This window comes from Hemiscyllium ocellatum, chromosome 39 (assembly GCF_020745735.1).
Source record: "Hemiscyllium ocellatum isolate sHemOce1 chromosome 39, sHemOce1.pat.X.cur, whole genome shotgun sequence".
NCBI lineage: Eukaryota > Metazoa > Chordata > Chondrichthyes > Orectolobiformes > Hemiscylliidae > Hemiscyllium > Hemiscyllium ocellatum.
In genome coordinates, this window is record NC_083439.1 from 18,505,722 (window position 1) to 18,523,235 (window position 17,514).

The 17,514-nt window shown below is 41.9% G+C and overlaps 1 protein-coding gene across 1 annotated transcript in view; it reads right to left on the minus strand.

Moving 5' to 3' along the window:
- Window positions 1–17,514, minus strand: part of LOC132834339 (unconventional myosin-Va-like) — a 202,041-nt gene that overhangs the window by 111,341 nt on the left and 73,186 nt on the right. The window contains exon 4 of the mRNA XM_060853108.1: window positions 14,250–14,394. Coding sequence (XP_060709091.1) covers window positions 14,250–14,394 — 145 coding nt within the window. The remainder of the gene's footprint in view (window positions 1–14,249; window positions 14,395–17,514) is intronic.

Genomic DNA, 17,514 nt, shown 5'->3' on the forward strand with positions numbered 1-17,514 from the left:
CTGAGGGATAACCTGATGAGGTTTATTACAGAACATGGGAGGTAGCACTCCTGGATGACAAACCCAGTGAAGAGCTGTTGGCTTTAACAGCCTGGTTCTGTGCTGCCAATACAATGCCAATGCTTGGAAGACGCTGAGTATGTAGAAAATGAGGTGCACTCCTGGAAAGTGCTGTTCGGGGCAAAATGATTTATTAAAAGCATCAAACCCAAACATTGTGGCAATCAAATATAAGGATTAACTTACATATCAACGTAGAAAATAGCCTTAGCGTGTTTCTAGTATGATCTGTACTAACTAGTAACTTCAATGTCCATGGTATTGCTGCCATACACCAAATAAAAACACTCACCTGAATTGGTTTTAACTCAATTCTCTAAGGTTTGTTAGATTGAATAGAGCTGATGATATTCTAGCAACTAAAACAATGCAAACATAAGATTGCAAATATTCAGCGTCCAAAAAGGGAGCTTAATCAGCCTTTACCCTTGATGAAACGGGCATGAAACAGCTCATTTTGAAATAACTGCACATCACTGCCAGGCACGACACAATGAATGGCATCAGAAATGTTCCACTAACAAAGTCTGCACCTCCTGAAGTGTAGAGTCAGCCAGTTCCATTAGCTCCCAAAACAAGGGAAGGAAAAACAGCTACAGTTAATACCAATGGCTGTGTTTCCATTTACAAATCACTGCAGTAGTTTCCTGCTGTTCTTTTATCTGTAGCGAACAGTTGTTTGGAACATCCAGCTCCTGATGACTTGTTGTAATAATCAGTCTCATTTTGAAGCTTGCAAGATTGGTAGAGATGCAGTCGGTGCGCATGCTTTGCCAACAGTCCAGCCTCTTCCCAGAACACAAGACTGAAAGTCCAGAATAAACAGTGGAAGAAATCTTTTCCTACACGAAGATCATTGAGAATCTCTGGTGTTTTGCCACAAGAGGAGGGGAGGCAGTGGCCTAGTGATATTATCGTTAATCCAACAACCCAGCTCATATTCTGGGATCTTAGCTCAAATTCCACCACAGTAGCTGGTGGAATTTGATTTCAATAAAGAATCTGGAATCCAGATTCTAATGATGACCATGAAGGCATTGTCGATGATCAGTAAACCTCATCTGGCTCCTAGTGTCCATTAGGGAAGGAAATCTGACATCATTACCTAGTCTGACCTACATGTGACTCCAGACCCACAGCAATGTGGTTGAGTCTTAACTGCCCTCTGGACAATTAGAGATGGACAATAAATGCTGGCCCACCCAGCCAGAGATACCTACATTCCATAAGTTAATTTAAAAAAGAACTTTAAGAACTTAGGGTGACTAGAAAAGGTTATGAAATGACTTTGGGAATTAGGATTATAGAGAATCTCAAGGCATTTTAAACATATATTAGGTGCAAGAGGATAACTGGAGAAAGGGTAGATACACTCAAGGAGAAAGGAGGGAAATTGTGTGTGGAGTCAGAGGACATGGGCGAGGCCTTTAATGGGTAATTTGTGTCGGTGTTCAGTGAGGAAAGATATCAAAGGATGCAGCAAAATATAGATGAGTTGGGAAATTGGGTGGAAAATTGGCAGATGGAGTTTAATATGGACAAGTGTGAGATGATGTAACATGGAAGTTCAAATACAAGAGGAAATTATACTGTAACTGGCTGAACCCTTCGGAGCATTGATATACAGAGGAGTCCAAGACCAAAGATCCCTGAAAGTGGCAACACAAGTGGAGGAGAAGGTGGTAAAGAAGGCATCCAACATGCTTGCCTCCATTGGTCGGAGCATTGAATATAAAAGATGTCAAGTTGTGTTGCAGCTGTATCAGCCTTTGTTTCGGCCACATTCGGAGTATTGCGTGTAGTTCTGGTCACCATGCTTTAGCAAGGATATGGAGGCTTTGAAGATGGTGCAGAAGAGATTTACCAGGATGTTGCCTGGATTAGAGTATATTAGCTTTATATAGAGATTGGACAAACTTTTGATTGTTTTTGTTGCAGTGTTGGAGGCTGAGGGGTGACCTGATAGAAGTTTACAAAATTATGAGGTGCATAGAAATGGTGGATATTTGGAGTGAAGAGTGTGGTGCTGGAACAGCACAGGCCAGGCAGCATCTGAGGAGCAGGAAAATTGACATTTCAGACAAAAGTCCAACATCAGGAATGAGGCTGGAAGCATCAGGATATTTGGAGTCTTTTTCCCAGGTGAAAAATGCTAGATACTAGGCGGCATCTGTTTATGGTGCGAGGGGAACAGTTTAAAGAAGATGTGCAAGGTTTTTTTTTAAAACAGCAGGTAGTCAGTACCTGGAACATGCTGCCCGTGGAGACGGCAGAAGCAGGTACAAGAACAAAGCTTGAGGGGTGTTTAGATAGACACATGATCAGGTAAGGAATAGAGGAATGTGGACCATGTGCTGGCAGATGGGGTTAGTTTAAAACGGCATCATAATCAACACAGATATGGTGGGCTGTAGAGTGCGTTCCTGTGTGGTACAGTTCTGTGCTCTAGTGGTGAGTAACATTACTGCACAATTCAAAATGGTGTTGGTATCTAAAGATTCAAACTGATCATGCGTATGAGAGAGAGAGAGAGACAGACAGAGACAGAGAGGGGGGGGCCTGTGGCTCTGTCTGTGTATACAACCAGCTTACAAGAGCAGTTTAAACTCAGTGCAGACAGGAAGGCCTAATGGTCTCCTCCCATGCTAAAAACATACACATCTATTTTAACATTAGCAAGTCCTCCTCCAGGACAGGAACCCGTTTGTACTCAGGCTTTCAGCACTTTCTTATCAGAGGCCAGGCCCACGCGATGCTTTCAAAGCAAGGTCAAAAGGTCATCAGGACTGCAAGTAGCTGCATTTTTCTCAAAATCAATTCCAGTGGAAGTCAACTCCCTGACAATGCAATCCAAACCAAACCCCCTGTGCCAATCTGAAATAATTTGTTAGAAATTTCCTGGGCTGACCAGGAGTGAGCGGAAAATCAGACTTAAATATTGGAGGCAGTGGCTTTTGACTTCTTTCTATCTGTAAATAGTAGGTAATAAGATAGACTGATGGTCCCTAGTCTGCCTAGCTGCAGCATTTTTCGCGCTGTGCTATTTTTAATTTTCATGGAATAATTCATCCATTGGTTCAGGGGTTTCATAGGCTTTACGTAGAGCAAGTGGTTCCAACAATTGAGGTGGCAATGTGCTACAAATACCCAAAATCTGACTCCAGAGAAAACAATTTTAGATAAGTGTGAGCTTACAGGCTTGAAAGAAGCTGGGTCAGATGTAACCTTTTGAGATATACAAGACAATAAATGAGGCAGTTTCAATCATGAAAGTTGAAGCAAGGTTTGCAAATCTGACAGTGTTACAAGTTCAAAGCAAAGCAAAGACAAATTTAAAACATAAAAAGCACAGGTTGGTCTTTTGGTCTCACCCAGGGATACAAAACTTGAATGGTGGGAGGTGGGGACAACTAGGACTCTGGACGCACACCCAGTATCATGTCCCTCGCCAGACAGCAGGAGCGCACAAATAAACCTCACATCGGAGACCGAGCATCAACCAGCGCCTGGAAATAACGACAGCTCCAACTCAGAAATCTGAAATATAAAGCAGGTTGCAGGCATGGCGACCGTGAAACTACCATCGACTTGTAAAATCCCATTGGGCAGATTTAAGGGAGGGAATCTGCCACCTTTATCCAGTCTGGCTTATCCGTGACTGCAGAGACAAAACGATGTGGTTGACTCGACCTTCCACCTGCTCTCTCAGACAGCACAAGCAAGCTACTCAAAGGGCAGTTAGGAAGAGGCAACAAATGCTGGCTTTGCCGGTGATGCCTACCTTCCATGAAAGACTGAAAATAACATTTCCTGAACTAATCATTCGGATGCTCTCTCTCTCTCTCTCTCTGTTCTCTTATGTATTTTTGTTGATAATTCAGCTCGGCATCAAAAATACCACGTTAATATTCAAAGATGCATTTGTTTCTGACCAAACTTTTAATTCTTCAAAAGCTCTTTCAAAAAACAGATTTTCCATGATAAATGTTTACGGGATCTTGCTGTTTCTCTGCGATAGTGAGTGCCCGTACTTCTAAATTCTTTCTTTGGATAGGAATCGATTTGGGGCATCAAAAATGTAGACATGGCATTTCATAAACATTGGATACCCCTCTGTTTTTTTCCACTTATCCTTTTCTCTCACTCACTCTCTCCTTACTTTTTTAATCGTCCTTTCTTGTTTCTGTTGCTCTCGCACCTTTCTGCGTCTGGTGCTGCATCTCTCCTTTCAGTTTTGTTTCAGCGAGAAGCAGGACCACAGATCCTCTTGCACCCACGGGCATGACCGTTCCAGAGAATATCCCACCAGATCTTCAATGTCTTAGGGGTAGCGAGATTTGGAGAGCACACAGTGGGTGGCACGGTGGCACAGTGGTTAGCATTGCTGCCTCACAGTGCCAGAAACCCTGGTTCAATTCCCGCCTCAGGCCTCTGACTGTGTGGAGTTTGCACATTCTCCCCGTGTCTGTGTGGGTTTCCTCCGGGTGTTTCGGTTTCCTCCCACAGTCCAAAGATGTGCAGGTCAGGGGAATTGGCCATGCTAAATTGCCCATAGTGTTAGGTAAGGGGCAAATGTAGGGGTATGGGTGGGTTGTGCTCCGGCGGGTCAGTGTGGACTTGTTGGGCCGAAGGGCCTGTTTCCACACAGTAAGTAATCTAATCTAATCATGTGATTTGAACAGACTGTGGCAGTGACCACAGATGAGTAATTAGCAAATAAATGATTTGATTGCTGTACACAGTCCAAACACAGTACGTAAGAAGGGCATGGTGCTGGGCAAAGCAATTTTCTAACTTGTGATTAAAAACTATTGGTGTTTGTAAATTACCTTTAATTCAGCTACTTATTAACAAATCTCACAGACAATCAAATACTGAAACAATTATTTAAACTTTCCTGCGTATAGAAACTAAAGTAAGACCCCTCACATAAGCCAGTTAAGCCTCAAAATCCAACTTCACTATTACCCAATTAATGGTGAAATTTAGCTATGATTCCAACCAACCACGTCTGCCTATGGAGAAAGTGAGGACTGCAGATGCTGGAGATCAGAGTCGAGAGTGTGGTGCTGGAAAAGCACAGCAGGTCAGGCAGCATCTGAGGAGCAGGAGAATCAGGAAACTGATGAAGGGCTTATGCCTGAAATTTTGATTCTCCTGCTCCTAAAGTGCTACCTGACCCGCTGTGCTTTTCCAGCACCATGCACTCGAACTGCATCTATGTACAGGTCCAATTCTTGTGCAACGTAGTCCTCCAGAGGTCTGCTGCCAAAGAATCCCAAAGCTGAATTCTTGAAGAGTTTTCGGTCTGTGAAGTTTATGATGTGACATTATTGATGATCCAATCCCGCCATCCACAGCAGTTCTGGAGCCATCAAGTCTGTAGCTTGCCTTCTTATTGGGGTAGCTTCTGTGTTCCTTGTTACATTCAGTGTTAAATGGTCTGTTCAAAACACAGCCTGCCCTGCCATTACCTCCTTCGATTCTTCTGCAGACCAATCATCTGTCCGTGTGGCAATAAGGCAGCCAGTTATCAAGCAGTTGCTAAAGCAGTTTGTTTACATAGTTTAGACTTCTCATTTTCCCAGGCATGAATAATTGGCATATTACTTTCAATTCCTTCTCCCGTTCTACCAGGAAACACGTTTATTCCAGAAAGAGTGATTGCTGGTTCTTTCAATAAGTTATTAAAGTTCTGGAGGTTACAGTATCACACCATTTGATTGAAATATCCAGCTAGAAGTTTAGTGTGAGGAAAGGGATGATCAGTGATATAAAGCATCAAAACAGTTCTTATAAAAGCACTGATTTAGGGCAACATGGCTGGAGGAACCCAATATGGAAATAGGGTGCAGGGTGACTCAAGTGGTACACGAAACACTTCATCACAGAGCGGCAGCAGCTCGCTTTGTTGCGTAGTTTTAATACAAAATATAAAGCAGAAACAAGCCAATTCCTTACTAGAGCTTTAAAACAAACTTGCAACAGAGGCAGAGCGCTCTATCCATCAGCTGAGTGATCGCCTTCCTCTCTAGGAGCGTGGATATATTTGCCATGAAACTATTCAAATAAAGAGATCAATCAGAATTTTTTGTAGTTTATTGCTGAAGAATCAGTGAACAGAAAGTCAGACAGCTCATGCTCATCCACCAGGAGAGCCCTCACACCACTTACATAAACAGCATGCCAATGCGATACCTTCACATTGATCAGCTCAGTAGTACGAGACAATGAGGCAACAGGAACTGAGAGCCAGCTGCAAAACTAACGCAACAGAGGGATTGACAGGACTATAAATCGAACCGTAGTCTGTCTGCAAGAGTATGTTTGGGAATAAGTCATCAGCAATAGATGAAAAGAAGAAGAAAGGAAAGTTATGTTTTGAATCACCACAATACACAGAGTGAATATACGTTAAACTATGTCAACGAGTAAAAGTGTTTTTTCCCATTACCAGTGTAAACATTCCCTTGCCAGGGGTCTGGAGGCATCACCTTTAACATTCCCTTCTTCCATTAATGCACTGTAGTAGTAGGATGTGTCATTTGCAAGATACATTGCAGTAGCCCATCAAGATTCCTTTGACAGCAACTTCCAAACCTGTAACCTCTACCACAGGACAGGGCAGTAAATACATGGAAACACCGTACAACCAACTTTAAATTCCACTCTTAGCCTCACACCATCTAGATTCGGAAGTATATTGCCATTCCTTCATGGTGGCTGGGTCAAAGACCCTTCCTGACAGCACTGTGGGTATGTATATTCTATGGACACCTGCAGTTTAAGAAGGAAGCTCCCCATCACCTGCTCAAGGCCAATTAGAGATGGGCAATATATGCTGGCTTGGCCAGAGACACCTTCATTTTGATGGAATTTGTTTTAAAAATTCTATTTTTTCCAATTCTTACTGTTATTTTCAAATATCTTTTTAGTCTCACTCTATGGAGTCAGGAAGTGAATGGAACTGCCGGCCTCTGTATTACTTGCCATATTTGCATGGTTGGTTCAGTTCAATATCTAATCAGTGGTAATTCCCAGGGTAATGATAGCAGGGAAGTGTATGCTGGTGATGCCACTGAACGTCAAGTGAACTGGTAAGATTTTCTCTTGGTGGTTAATCAATAACCAGAAGACAGGGTCAATGGCCAAATAAGACTTGGTGAAAATTAGGATATAAGCAGCAGGCTTTATGATAATCTCAAGTTTACATTGAGGAGAGTGGAGAATGTTCTCTGAGACTGTCTCAGAATAGTCAAGTCCACAGGTAAGTGTATGAGGGTTCAAGCAGATGAGATGAGGCAGGGATGAAGGTGACTGAGGTGGAAACAGACAGCCTTCATAATAGAACAGACAGCACAGACTCCCAACTCTATGTCACATTAACTGTGTTTATGTTAACTGGAGCGAAAAAGGCATACTTGCTCTTTTCAACATTTCATATTGAGAGAACTGGAACTGACTTTGTGCGTAGGATGGTGAACAAGTTTACAACAGCTAACCCTTCAGGTCATAACCTGATATATTTTGTTTCTCTCTCCACAGATCCTGCTAGATCTGCAAAGATTTTCCAGCATTTTCCATTTTAATTACAAATTTCCAGCATCCGCAGTATTTAGCTTCTGAAACAGCTAATCTTCAACTGTTTAAATATTAAACAAAAAAAAAGCACAACAACTCTTTTCAATCAGAGATATATCTTCATAAGTTAAAACTGACTTTCCATAGCTTGGCTGAATAGATGGTTAAAAAGCGACATTACTTCTCTCAAAAATTAAAAGTAAATCAACAGCCATCTATTTAGACCATAAATCCAATTAATTTCTGGTTGCATAAGGACGATGATACTACAGACTACAAAACGTGATTATCAAATTGTTTTCACCAGCTAGTTACATACTGAAATAATGAGTTTCAAATGATTCACAGTCAGACGTTTGGAAATTAGTTCAAAAGGCATCTATATTCCAAATATAGCAGAGTGCAAGTTAACATAGGTTGATGAAATTAAAATGGAACAAATAGAATGGTAATTGAAACTTTTTTTATTTTTTAAGAAAGAAAACAATATATTAAGATAAGCATCAATGAATAAAGCATGCAAGCCCATGTTAATGAGGCTAATTAAGACTAGGGGTGTGTTAATGTTCCAGTCCCACAGCCACCCATCTTACAGCAGCTGTCTCTGCCTTTTCCTCCAACTGCAGTAGTTAATGAGATGCTGAAAAGGATTATTAGATATTTTTGTTCATTTCAGGATTGCTATAAATAAATGTCCTAAGACCCATTATAATTTATTTCTATTCTATAATTCAGCACTCGAGACTTAGAGAATCAAGCAACCACTTCTGCGAATGTGTTACCCATACATTTTTTTTGATTCTTTCAATAATGCACAGTTCTCAAAAGTTTTAAAAACTGTCAAAGCACAAAGCTGAATATGATAAACAAAGCAGCGGAGAAGCAACTAATCCACCTCCACAAATCCAACCAAAAATTTTAGATACATTTATATCATTCATTTTTGGATATGGGTGTTGTTGGATGGCCAGCATTTATTGCATGTCCTGAGGTTTTTTTGTCCTTTAGAAGATGGTGGTGAGCTGCCTTCGTGAAACTGCTGCAGTCTACATGCTGTCCGTTGACCTACAATGCCATCAGAGAGGGAATCATCAGGATTTTGACCTAACACCAGTGAAGGAAAGGCGATATATTTCCAAGTCAGGATGGTGAGTGACTTGGAAGGGAACATGCAGGTAGTGGTATTGCCATGTATCTGCGGTCCTTGACCTTCTAGGTGGAAGCGGTTGTGCGTTTGGAAGATGCTGTCGAAGGATTTGTGGTGAATTTCTGCAGCGCATCTTGTAGACGGTATACAATGCTGCTACTGAGTGTCGGTGATGGACGGACTTGATGTTTATGGATGTGTTGCTGTCAAGTGGGCTGCTTTGTTCTGGATGGTGTCAAGCTTCTCAAGTGTTATTTCAGCTGCACTCATCCAGACAAGTGGGGAGTAATGCACCACACTCCTGACTTGTGCCTGGTAAATGATGGACAGGTTTTAGGGAGTCAGGAGAGGAATTCCCTCGCCACAATATTCCTTATCTCTGACCTGCTCTTGTAGCCTGTGTTTATGTGGCAAGTCCAGTTGAATTTATGGTCAATGGTAACCCCAGGATATTGATAGTGGGGGATTCAGCAATGATAACAATATTGAATGTTAAGGGGAGATAGTTAGATTGTCTCATAATGGTGATGGTCATAGACTGGCATTTGTGTGGCATGACTATTAACTGCCACTTGTCAGTTCAAGCCTGGATATTGTCCAGAACGGGTTGCATTTAAACATGGACTGCTTCAGTATCTGAAGAGTTGTGAATGGTGCTGACCATTGTGCAATCATCGGCAAAACATCCCCACTTCTGACCTTATGATGGAGGGAAGGTCATTGATGAAGCAGTTGAAGATGGTCGGGCTGAGGACACTATCTTGCGGAACTCCTGCAGAGATGTCCTGGAGCTGAGATGAATGACCTCCCACAACCACAACCATTTTCCTATGTGCCAGCTAAGACTCCAACCAGTGGAGAGTTTGCCCCCACCCCCCTCCCCAGATATCCATTGTTTCCAGTATTGCTAAGGCTCCTTGATGCCACACTTAGTTGAATGCAGCCTTAATGTCAAGAACTATCACTCTCCCCTCCCCTCTGGAAATCAGCTCTTTTGTCCACATTTGAACCAAAGCTGTAATGAGATCAGGAGCCGAGTGGCCCTAGTGGAACCCAAACTGGGCATCACGGAGCAGGTGCTGTTTAAAAGCACTGTTAATAACACCTTCCAATACTTTCCTGAGGTAAATAAAACAAATAGTAGTTTAACAACATTTAGTCAAATGTCTAAGAAACCGAGATTTAAACTGGGTAAGACACAGTCACATAAAAGGGAGTCCTAGGCAAGGTGCATATGTCTGGCAGGAAACACACAGAGAGCAATGAAACTCTTCACTTGAGTGACCCACAGTGGAAGGAATATGTGACCTCACCCTCCAGGCAGCTGGTGGTGGCATTATCTTTCATTGTCCCTCACCCCGACACGCAGATCCCTCCATTTACTTAACTTCGAAAATACATGTGACGTAAGAGTCAAAGCTGGTGTCTGCAATGTAAGACTGTGACTCTTCATCTGCACTGGCACATCTCACAAGGTTGGCTGGGGTGGTGGGGGTGTGGGGGGGGGGGGGGGGGTTTGGCGGTCACGGGGGGTTTGTGTGAGGCTTGTTTTTCACACAAAGGGTGGTGAGTGCCTGGAACACACTGCCAGAGGTGGTGATGGAAGCAAACACAACAGCAGCATTCAAGAAGCACCTGGATGAATATATGAATAGGAAGGGAATAAGGGAAACGGATCATGTAAGTGAAGACAATTTTAACATGGAAGGGCAAAATGCGTTGGGGTAGGGATGGAAGGCCGAAGGGCCTGTTCCTGGGCTGCAATATTCTTTGTTCTTTTCTTTGACTCAAAATGGCACAGAGGGTGGGCCATGTCCTCAGTGATGGCCCTTCCCAAGACAACTCCAGGATGGTCTCATTGGAGACACATCTATCCTTCTGCTACTAATTCTGCACTATCCCATACTGTCAGCGGCAGCAAAATACACCAGTATGTATCCTGCAATATATTTGGGAGATGTTGCCAGTCTGGGGAATTGATGAATGTGGTGAACTTTAGAGTTGAACACCAATTGACAGAGATCGCTAGTAGGTAGGTGTTAAAGGGATAGCAATTTGACTAATGGATAAGACTGGTAGTGAAGTTAGGAGGATGAATGATGAATGTTACAGACTCAAACAAAAGCAAAATACTGCAGACAGTGGAAATCTGAAACAAGCATGGAAAATGCTGGAGGAACTCAGCAAGTCAGGCAGCATCGGTGGAGAGAGAAACAGAGTTAATATTGGAAATCCAGTAGATCCATCTTCAGAACAGGAAACAAATGTTGCCAGACCTGCAGAGCTTCTCCAGTGTTCAGTGTTTGTTGACGAACCCTACAGGACAACTGTTTTAAAATGTCTCCTTTAAAGGTAAAGTAACATTACACATGATTTAGAGATGCCAGTGTTGGACTGGGGTGTACAAAGTTAAAAACCACACAACACCAGGTTATAGTCCAACAGGTTTAATTGGAAGCACACCAGCTTTCAGAGCGCTGTCGCCACCTGATGAAGGAGCGTCGCTCCGAAAGCTAGTGTGCTTCCAATTAAACCTGTTGGACTATAACCTGGTGTTGTGTGATTTTTAACATTACACAAGCACTCCAGCTTGGAGGCAGGCCTAATATGGCCTGGTTGCCATGGCAGTGAAATTCCGACAGAAATCCTATTGAAACCAAGTGATAGTTTTCACACCATTACACAGTAACTCACAGAAAGGGGACAGCTGCTTTTGCACAGGCAGAAGCACAGGGCAGAGACCAAAGTGGAGAAGCAGGATGTTTATGAGAATGAATTTTATTCAACGTAACTGAAGGATGTTTGGAGATTTAAAAAGACACGGCATCACAGAGGCAGGCTTTGCTGATGCAAGTCTCTTCTCGAAGACTCAGGCAGAGTTCAAAATAACTTTTGAAGGACATCAATTTAGCACACTAGGGACAGGCAACCCTGTTGGAGAGCTGGGAAAAATCCATACTTGTTCTTGGAAACTATACACCTGCCAGAAGTGTACTGCATAGTAAAAGGGGATTGTGAGGGGTATCCCATAGCATTGGCTTGTATGTCAAAGTATGTCTTTAGCCTGATATTTTTAAGGTCTGTTGTATAATGTTTGATTTATGTTGATTTTAGTTTGTTTGTTACAGTAAAGTCTTGAAACATGAAATCTAGCCATTTGGTTATTTCTGATGGTGGTTTGGAGATTTCACCCTTTTTCTTCAAAATTCCCTGGTTTCTACAGGGATTATAAAAAGGTCATCTGAAGATTGAACTTGCTCACCTTGACAATTTTAATCTGATTTTCCTCCTTATTCTTGGAACTACATTCCTGGGACTGGCTACCACCAACAGCTCACCCCACTGTTTCTTAAGAGAGTGACCTGTCCTGCTTTAGGTACAAGATGCCTTTCCACCCCACCACATTCTGCACCAGCACCAACACCTCCAGTGCTTCATCAGAAAACTCTGGTGCACTTGCAGTGTACCTTCTAATTAAGAACTCGTCATTTTTAAGTTGCTCAAGCCAACCATGAAATCGAGACTCCTACTGATACATGCAGCCAATCAACAGTCCTGATGGTATGGGCTGTGTACTGCTATTTAGTGGAACTACAGATAGAATGTGTGTAAAAATGCATGTAATAATTCTGTTCTGCAAACCCCAGGCCTTTACAAGGAGTTTAAACAATTTAATCAGCAATAGGTTTTCACAGTAATCTGGGTTCAGGTTATCCTGAATCCAGATTTTGATCCAGTTGCATGTTTCTGTTTTTTGTTAATTTCCTAGAATGTTGTTCTTTTCTTGCTAACTATTAAAAACGTAGCTTCTGAAACCATATCATTTTGCATCAATCACTCTCTCAGATGTTGGGACACAGTGCATGTTGATATTCATGTATTAGACATCAAACTGCATTTGAAAAATGATTCATTGGCAATAATGATGTCATTCTATCAGGCAAAGCGTTATATAAATGCAAGACTTTCTCCAGAGCAAATAAAATCCAAATATTCAGGAAACATAAAGGGCTGACAGACAGGTCAACTGACTGGCAATGCTTTTTCAGCTCAAAACAAGTGTATTGTAACAATGTAAGATACAAGACAGAGGAGCAGAGATCAGGCCATTCTGTCCATTAAGTCTGTTCCGCCATTCAACCAAGGCTGATACATTTCACAACTGCATTCTCCCCATATCCCTTGATCCTCTTGATAAACCAAGAACCTATCTATCTCAGTTTTAGATATACTTAATGACCTGCCCTCCACGGCCTTCTGCAGCAATGAATTCCATAGATACACCATTCTCTGGCTGAAGATGTTTCTCCTTATCTCCATTCAAAAAGATCTTCCCTTTACTCAAAAGCTATGCCCTCAAATCCTAGTCTCTCCTCCCAACGGAAACATCTTCCCAACATCTACTCTGTCCAGGCTATTCAGTATTCTGTATGTTTCAAATAGATCCCCCTGCCCTTCCTCCCACTTCATCTTTCTAAACTCCATCAAGTATTAACCTCGAGTCCTCAAACATTCCTCATAGGTTAAGCTTTTCATTCCTGGGACCATTCTAGTGAACCTCCTCTGAACACGCTCCAGAGCCAATACATCCTTCCTGAGATATGGGGCCCAACACTGCACAGAATACTCTAAATGTGGTCTGACCAAAGTGTTATAGAGCCTCAGAAGTACATCCTTGATTTTATATTCAAGTCCTCTCAAAATAAATGTCCTCATTGCATTGCCTTCCTAACTACTGACTCAACCTGCAAGTTTACCTTCAGAGAATCCTGGACTAGAACTCCCAAATCTCTTTGCACTACTGAGTTTTGAATTTTCTCCACATTTAGAAAAAAGTCCATGCGTCTATTCCTCCTACCAAAGAACCTCACACTTGCCCACCTTGTACTCCATCTGCCACTTCTTTGCCCACTCTGATAACCTGTTCAAATCTTTCTGCAACTTCCCCACCTCCTCAATGCTTTCTGTTCTTCTATCTTTGTATTGACTGCAAACTTAGCCAGAATGCCCTCAGTTCCTTCATCTAGATCGTTAATGTGCCAAGTGAAAAGTTGTGATCCCAACCCTAACCCTTGTGGAACACCACTTGTCACCAGCTGCCATCCTGAGAAAGACCCTTTCATCCCCACTCTCTGCTTTCTGCCAGACAGCCAAACTTCCATCCATGCCGGCACTTGGCCTTTGACACCATGGGCCGTTATCTTACTCAGTAGCCTCCTGTGTGGCATCTTGTCAAAGGCCTTCTTGAAGTCCAGGTAGATAACATCCATTGGCTCTCCTTGCTCTAATCTGCTCGTTACTTCCTCGAAGAATTCTAGCAGATTCAGGCATGACCTCCCCTTGATGAAACCCTGCTGACTTTGCCCTATTTTACCATACACTTCCAAGTATTTAGGAATCTCATCAAAGAGACTCCTCTGCTTTAACAGCACCGTGGAAAGGAATGGGTTCATGCACAAACCTCGCCATTTGCTTGTATGCCTCCTCAGCCACAGCAAAGATATGAGGATCCATGTCTCCCATGTTCTGCCCACTGTAGGCATTGATGATATCTTCTCCATAGATAGGTAACTGTTCATAAGGATTGATGGCTACCAAAACAATACCTAAGAAACAGAAAACATTCAAATGATAAGATATAATGCAATAAGAGTTGAATTCCTGTCACTATTTTTAATTAGTACATTATTCAGGTTGGTAAGATTGAGAGAAGCAAAACGCAATCCCACAAATTAGTCCATAACAGAAAACTGTCACCGACAAGAAAAACTAATCCCACAGTTAAGATTAGCCAGGGTACAGAGAAAATGATCTTTATTTTCAGAAGGACTAAGGAATATCAAGCTCAGTTCTGAGGAGTATGTATCATCAGCACAGCAGTAATCAGCACTGCACAACTCTGGCCAAATACTTTTCAAAATATTATTCACCACCACAAACCAGTTACAACTGCCTATATTTTAAAACAGTGTCAGCAATCAACAGGAAGCAGAGAGTTTGTTCCGTAAGGAAAGAGAGAAGCTGTTTGTTATTTTTATTTTTTTATGAGATTCCTTACAGTGTGGAAACAGGCCCTTTGGCCCAACAAGTCCACACCGACCCTCCGAAGAGCAACCCACCCAGACCCATTTCCCTCTGGCTAATGCACCTAACACTATGGATAATTTACCATGGCCAATACACCTGACCTGCACATTTTTGGACTGTGGGAGGAAACCAGAGCACCCAGAGGAAACCCACACAGACATGGGGAGAATGTGCAAACTCCACACAGATCGTTGCCCAAGGCTGGAATCGAACCTGGGACCCTGGTGCTATGAGGCAGCAGTGCTAACCACTGAACCACCGTGCCGCCCCAATCCCTCTGAACCTCTACCTCTCCAAGTCACTCTTTAAAACCTCTCTATTCAACTGGGCTTTTGGCCAGCTCTCTCAATAACACTTTGTTGGGCTCAATGACACGAGAGATGTTGGTACATTTTACTGTAGTGGGAAGCATCATAAAGATGCTGTTAGAACAGCTTTATGTGCTAGCAATCCTTGCCACAATTAAGTAGCCCCATGTAATTCCCGAGTGCAACAACAAGAGGCGTATGGCAGCTTCTATTCTTCTCACTCTCCTCAGGTTCCCTCACACTCGGGAAGGGTACCACACATATCCAGAGACATATGAATAGTTGAAGAAAACACTGAAAAGGGTGAAATTGATTTTTTTTATTCCTTCATGGGATGAGGATGTTCACTGGCTAGGTCAGCATTTATTGCCCATCCCTAATTGCCCAGAGGGCAGTTAAGAGTCAACCTGCTGTGGTCAGGAATCACATGTAGACCAGTCCAGGTAAACATGCCAGATTTCCTTCCCTGAAGGATATTAATGAAGCAGATAGGTTTTTCCGATAATTGACAATAGATTCACGGTCATCATTAGACTTTTAATTCCAGGTTTATTTTTTAAATGAATTCAAATTCCATCATCAACCATGGTGGGATTCGAACTCGGGTCCCTGGGAATATTACCTGGGTCTCTGGATTAATAGCCGAGTAATAAACCATGAGGTCATTGCCTCCACCAGTTTGTGACATTTCAGAATATTTCAACTATCTGCAATTTCTCTAAAATGTAGGGAAATGGCATTCGAGGAGAAGAACCCAATTTCGACATGACATCAGCACAGGTATATGGGCCAAATCTATGCTGAGATTCCTATGATTCTAAGTGACTCATTCATATTTGTTACCACCATCTGAGTTAAGATTGGGAGCTCACGTTGGTTTTGGTCTATAACAGAGGGAAGAGCCACTCTTTTTGTTCTATTGACCATAAACAGATTGAGGTAATGCTTGTCTTGGGTGCAAGTGTTGTCAGAAAGGATAGCAGCTACCGCAACTCACTCTTTAATAATATAAAAGCAATCAACCAAATTGCAAAATCAATGTGTTACAGTCAATTCTGCCTCAAGCAAATTGCTTATTATTTATAAAATATTTAGCTGCAGAAATAATTTGAAATGTGTGTGGAATGTCACGGGAAAGAGAACATTTTGGAAACATAAGGTAAATAAACATGCGAAATCTGTAATCTAATCATTGTCTTTCACCTGAACAAAAGATTGTGAATGTGAATGGTCACACACTATTCGATGTGTTCAGCACCGGTTCCTTGCCAACCGTGGTCAATATAATTCAAGATGGATATTAGCTGCAACAAAATGACTTGCTGGAAGTCAGTTGCAAAGCCATTTGAAACATTAATGTTGCATGAAGCTACAACTCCTGTATTGCCAAATGTAAAAGAAGCTGTGACCAACAAGCAGGGCTTTCTCCAAAACATTACGCTTCCTGATAGCGATACATTTGAATGTGAAGTGAGAGGTTACATGATAGCCCGCATTGGTATTTCAGAACAACTCAACCATCTGTGATTAAAGCACAAGAGATAATACTTTGCATACTGCCTGCGAATGGGGTGGATTACATGGATTCTTTCAGAGTCAACTTGGTTCCAAGATCAAGAATCTACTGAATGGAAATTGGAATCAAAACCTGAATACACAACAGAAATTTGCACAGTAGTAGTAAAATAAAATTGATTTAGTGCACTGGACATCTAGAGAGTGGGAATGGATCAAGTCCATTGGAAATCTACACTGAATCCAGTAGCTAAGCAGAGTCCAGCAGAAAACTATTCCATTAGCAGCATGATATGGGAATATTAGTCATTTTGTAATAGAGTTGGCGTACTGCTGAAAACAGAAATGTTTTTGAAGCTTTTTGATTTGAACTTATTAGCATAGACACAAGAACATGAAATTTCAGACCGTAACAATCTGTACTGCATTTAAAAAAATGTTGACTGACTTATGAGTCAACTCTGATTGAAGTTTTGCCACAGATAACGTAGCAGGGAACTATTACTACACCCACTCAATTGTTAAATACAAAAAGTCAGAGTACATGGACATGATCCATTTTCATGTAGAAGCCTTGTGAATGAATATATATAGTTCCTAACAAATGCAAGTGAGCCTCAATAGGAGTTTGGCCAATAATTTTAAATTAGATATTTAAACAGCATTTAGTGAAACATCCCAAACGTGCTACGAATTACAATTAAAACCAATACAACTTCATAGTGTCTCACAGCCCAGAGTTAAATTAAGCACTTGACCTCTGAGAAAGGGGTGTCAATTCAATGATTGTAACACTTAAAGAATGGGTTGATAACG